General features: G+C 36.4%; 1 protein-coding gene across 1 annotated transcript; it reads right to left on the bottom strand.

Annotated features, from left to right (window-relative positions):
- Positions 1-676: 676 nt before the first annotated feature.
- Positions 677-3756, bottom strand: LOC103770046 (selenoprotein K; the record flags this gene model as incomplete). Its single annotated transcript, XM_008937294.1, has 4 exons — positions 677-974; positions 2077-2169; positions 2840-2920; positions 3666-3756. Coding segments are annotated over 3 exons (260 nt in total), but the record flags the coding sequence as incomplete, so codon positions are not given.
- Between the last annotated feature and the right edge of the window lie 489 nt (positions 3757-4245).

Genomic DNA, 4245 nt, shown 5'->3' with positions numbered 1-4245 from the left:
CCAGCTAATTACTAGACACTTATGTTAACTAAAGGGTGTTGCTGAATGCAGTAATTTCTTGCTGAAGTGATTATTGGAGAGGTTTAATTAAAAAATTTGCAGTGGCCTTTTCTAGAAGATAAATCTGGATTCTTGATAGCTAATCTTTTCTCAGAGAGATGCAGCCCTCTCCAACCGAACGAAAGACCTCCAAAGAAACCCGAAGAACAGTAAGAAACATCCTGAAACAGGCAAGTTAAAAGGCAGTTACTATTTGAAAGAAGTCTTCTGAGCTAGCACTTAGTACTTGAGTAGTTCATAAACTTTCTCTTTATGTAATAAAAACAAAGCCTCAGTTTATGAAAAAAGTCTTACCAAAATTTGTACAGCAAATGGACTTGTATGTTTGAGGATAACGAAGGAAGCTGTTTTAAGAGCTGCTTATAAAGCAGGCATGTTATAACACCCATTATTGAGGCTTAAGGAAGTGAGTTTTAGAAGGCAAGGATTGTGATTTTTAAGTTACACTTTAAAAGTGTTTTTAGATTATCATTACTGACAGCAAATCGAGAATGCTAGTACTGACAAAAATTTGACTCGAGGGACATTCTGTTCCAAATATAAATATGTATCCCGTATTTGAACAGAAAAGAGCTTACTCTACTTCAACGCTTCTTCCTAAAAATGAAAATCAGCCTTGTGACATGCCAAATATAATTTACTTACTACTTTGCAACAACAGTAAAATGCTCAGAAACTATATAAAGACTTCAGACAGTAAACACGTATTTAATAAAACTGTGGCTCAGTTACACTGGATCCTTGAATAAGGAGTTCCCAGTACAACTTCATTGATCTGCTTATATTGCAGAGCAGTCTCCAGGTAGACATACACATTCACACCATCCAAACTCATTTGGTCCACCCCCAAACTCTTCTTCCATTTCATCGTGCCAATGTGTATGATTTTGCCTGCCTCTTCAGCAGGCGTTTACCTGAAAGACAATCACAGTACATTTACAGACATGGCCCTTTTTTTCAAAATAAAATTGTCAGCAATAATTTTAAAATAAATTTGTTTTTAATATAGCTAAATGAGACATGCTAAAGCCTTACAGACTTATATTCCTGAGCAGATTATACATTGCCATTATTACCCAAAAAGCCCTCTCCACAGCATTTGCTGGTGTCATGTCTAGTCAAAAAGTTAAAATTAAAAAAAAAAAAAGCCAAATTGAAAAAAGTATAATGGGAAGTAGCTTATACTTTCTCTAGGGAACTGTATGTACTTTCTGGAATATGAACTTTTTCCTACAAGATTTAGAGGTATTAGCCACCTGCATGTGCGTGTTTTTTTTTTTTCTTGTAACTTTTGTTATGGTAACAATGGGGAGTGATTAATGAAAAAGGATTTTTTACTTCAGTCTTTAAGTAAATTAAACCATACTCTATCCACATTTGGCATTAGGTGAAACTTCCATCAGCCAAACTAATTCATAAAACAGAATTAAAGTTCAGGCAGCTCTAAGAAATTTAAAGACCATGGCTTCTTAAATTGCTTTTGCCCCTCCTTTTTAAGCAATTCTAATGTTTATGCTGTTCTAGAATTCAAGATTTGCACAGTTATGTCACTATAAGAGGATAAAAGATTTTTACTAATAATCTTTACAACTTCACTAACTTCTTTTCTATTGGGAAGTATCTACTTTAAACAACGGTCATGTCTCATATGCGAACTACTAAAGTATAAACAAAATTTCAGTTGCTACTTGATCAGGGCTGGACTTTAAATTAGCAGACAAAAAAGATGAAAAGTTATATATATTTTTTTTTTTAAATCAGTTGTGTTCAATAGAAGTTCACACTTCTATGCAGCTCACCATTTCTGAGCCAAAGCCTTTTAACACCCCCCCACTTATTGTGCTGTTTTCCCCTCTTTACTTAAATTATCTAACCACTTTGACTCTCTTCCTGTTTGGAAACTTTTGCAAAAGGAGGACAAAACACTCCATTCTACCTTAACCTTCAATTCTTTTCTTTTCTTTTTTTTTTTTTAAAAGAAAAGTTCAAAGTAGGGTACAGCAGGTTTGGAATTACCTTCCTCATCCACCTCCAGCCATTGGTGGTGGGCTGGGGCCCCCACCCCAGTGATTTATTCGGCCCATCCTACGGCGAGGATGTGCTGGTGGCCTGAAAAGAAAGTAAGGAAAGCATCTATTTAATTGGCATTAAATTGTTAAACTAGAAACATAATAACATTGTCTCTAAATGATAGAAACTGGAAAGTCAGAACCTCTGGAAAAGTTGTTTGGGTTTAATGTGAAAAGTTGTTAAAAAAAAAACCAAACAAACCCTCAACCTTTTGTACTTTTCACAGAATTCTCTTATGCAAACTTCTAATTACTCCTGTCTCACAAGATAAAGCTTACAGCTATCTAGAGGCTTTTACACAGTTCTACAAAAAAGTTAGGCAAACAAGGAAGCACAGTAACTGTAGCATTTATAAAGATGATATCTCTCTAACAGAGTGGTTTATCTGTAGGTCATGGGATATATGAAATGACTGATTTAATAGAAATGAAATGCTGAGTATAAGCAAATGTAACAAAATTTCAACAAAAATATGTTGTCTATTAGGCAGGTGTGAAAAACAGTTTCTGTGAGAGTTAAGACTATACTGTTATTAAAACTACCTAAAGCTATGTATTGTTATCAACGCGTTTCAGACAAAATACTGCAGATAAACTTCTTACATGACCCTATTCAATGCAAATCACAACTGTAATCTGAATGCATTATACCATTTTACTAAGACAGGGAGGAAAAGAAATCAGAACTAGTGTGAATATGGGAAAAATACCCTCTGCCATCACTGTATCCTGAATAGGAGGAAGATGTGTAGCCTCCTCTTCTCAAATCTGGTTGAATAATGCTCTGGAAGCTGAAAAATAAAACGAGAGTTAGATGAACTGATTGCTTGGTATAGTTCCTTAATTTTTGTATTGCAAGGTAAGAAACTGCCTGACAACAAGCGGTGTGCAGGAATGAACAATACATCTTTTCAATATCATTGTCGTTTAATAAATCTTTGCAGTTGTTCTCCTAAATATGAAGATAAAATCTGAAGTAATTCAAAATTACAATAAAGCTCAAACTATAATATCTATTTTTCTCAGAAATATGCAATAAATACATAAAATATAAACCTGTAACTTCAACAAAGAACGACTGTTGAATACATCAGAAGAACTTTTTGTTTCTTAACTGTCTCCGAATGAGGGTCATGTGATAGGTGTATTGTGATCATTTTACATAGCTAGAATCTACTGTCACCAGTAGAATTCTCCAAATATCTTAATTATTTGATCAGGTATTACAAACTGCCTGTTTAAAAAAGTATATTCTTTTTCTTGTTGCAGAAATGGAAGAAGTGTTAAGAAAACTCATTTGAACTGTCAGTATGTTAGTGTCACTTTTCATACAATTTTTATTAAATATGATACATTACTTAAAAACCAAAGCTATATAGTCACAGTAAAGCATTTAATGTTTTGGGGACAGTAGATGTGAAATACTAAAGAGAAAATCTTGGAGGGATTTTATTGTGGTGTTACTGATAGCACTGAGTAGCTTCCACCTACAGCAAATCTAAAATAAAGTTCACGAAAGAATTAATTTTTACTTACAACAGAACCACAAAGTCTGCTATCGACCAGAAGAAGTCTGTTATAGATGACAAACGCCAAGGAGCCCGACTTTGGTTATCCAAAACTTGTCCTGTAACATACCAAGACACAAAACACCCAGCGATGTTTAGTGCACGACCCTGTGCAGTGTGTTATGCAAAAATGTATCTGCTGAGTCTAGCACTTGAAAACAGGATGGTGAAACTACCCCACGGGCAACGGTAGCAACTTTCATTTCCTACAGAGTATTGTGCAAGTACTGAAATAATGGGATCACCACCACCAAGCAGAGGCTGTGTCCACGTAAAGGTACGAAAAAAACACCAGCACAGTCTCTGCTTTCCTGTACGCGGGTCAGCCGCTGCTGTTACGCTCCCGATGTCTACAAAATACACTTGGCCTTTTCAAAGTCCCCAGAAAACGGTTCTTCGAAGTACTTAAAGCTCAAGTCCAGGCCGCCGAGAAGCGCGGGGATCTGGGGCCTATCTGGCAGTGGCAGGGGCCGAGCCTCCGGCTCGGGGCAGCGCTCTACTCCGCCCGGCGCAGGCTCGATCCCCCTCGGCCTCCCCCGCTCGCTGCC

The sequence above is a fragment of the Merops nubicus genome, unplaced genomic scaffold (assembly GCF_000691845.1).
Source record: "Merops nubicus isolate BGI_N331 unplaced genomic scaffold, ASM69184v1 Scaffold53073, whole genome shotgun sequence".
Lineage (NCBI taxonomy): Eukaryota > Metazoa > Chordata > Aves > Coraciiformes > Meropidae > Merops > Merops nubicus.
Note: the sequence above shows the minus strand (reverse complement) of the source record. Positions and strands in the feature narration are given on the sequence as shown.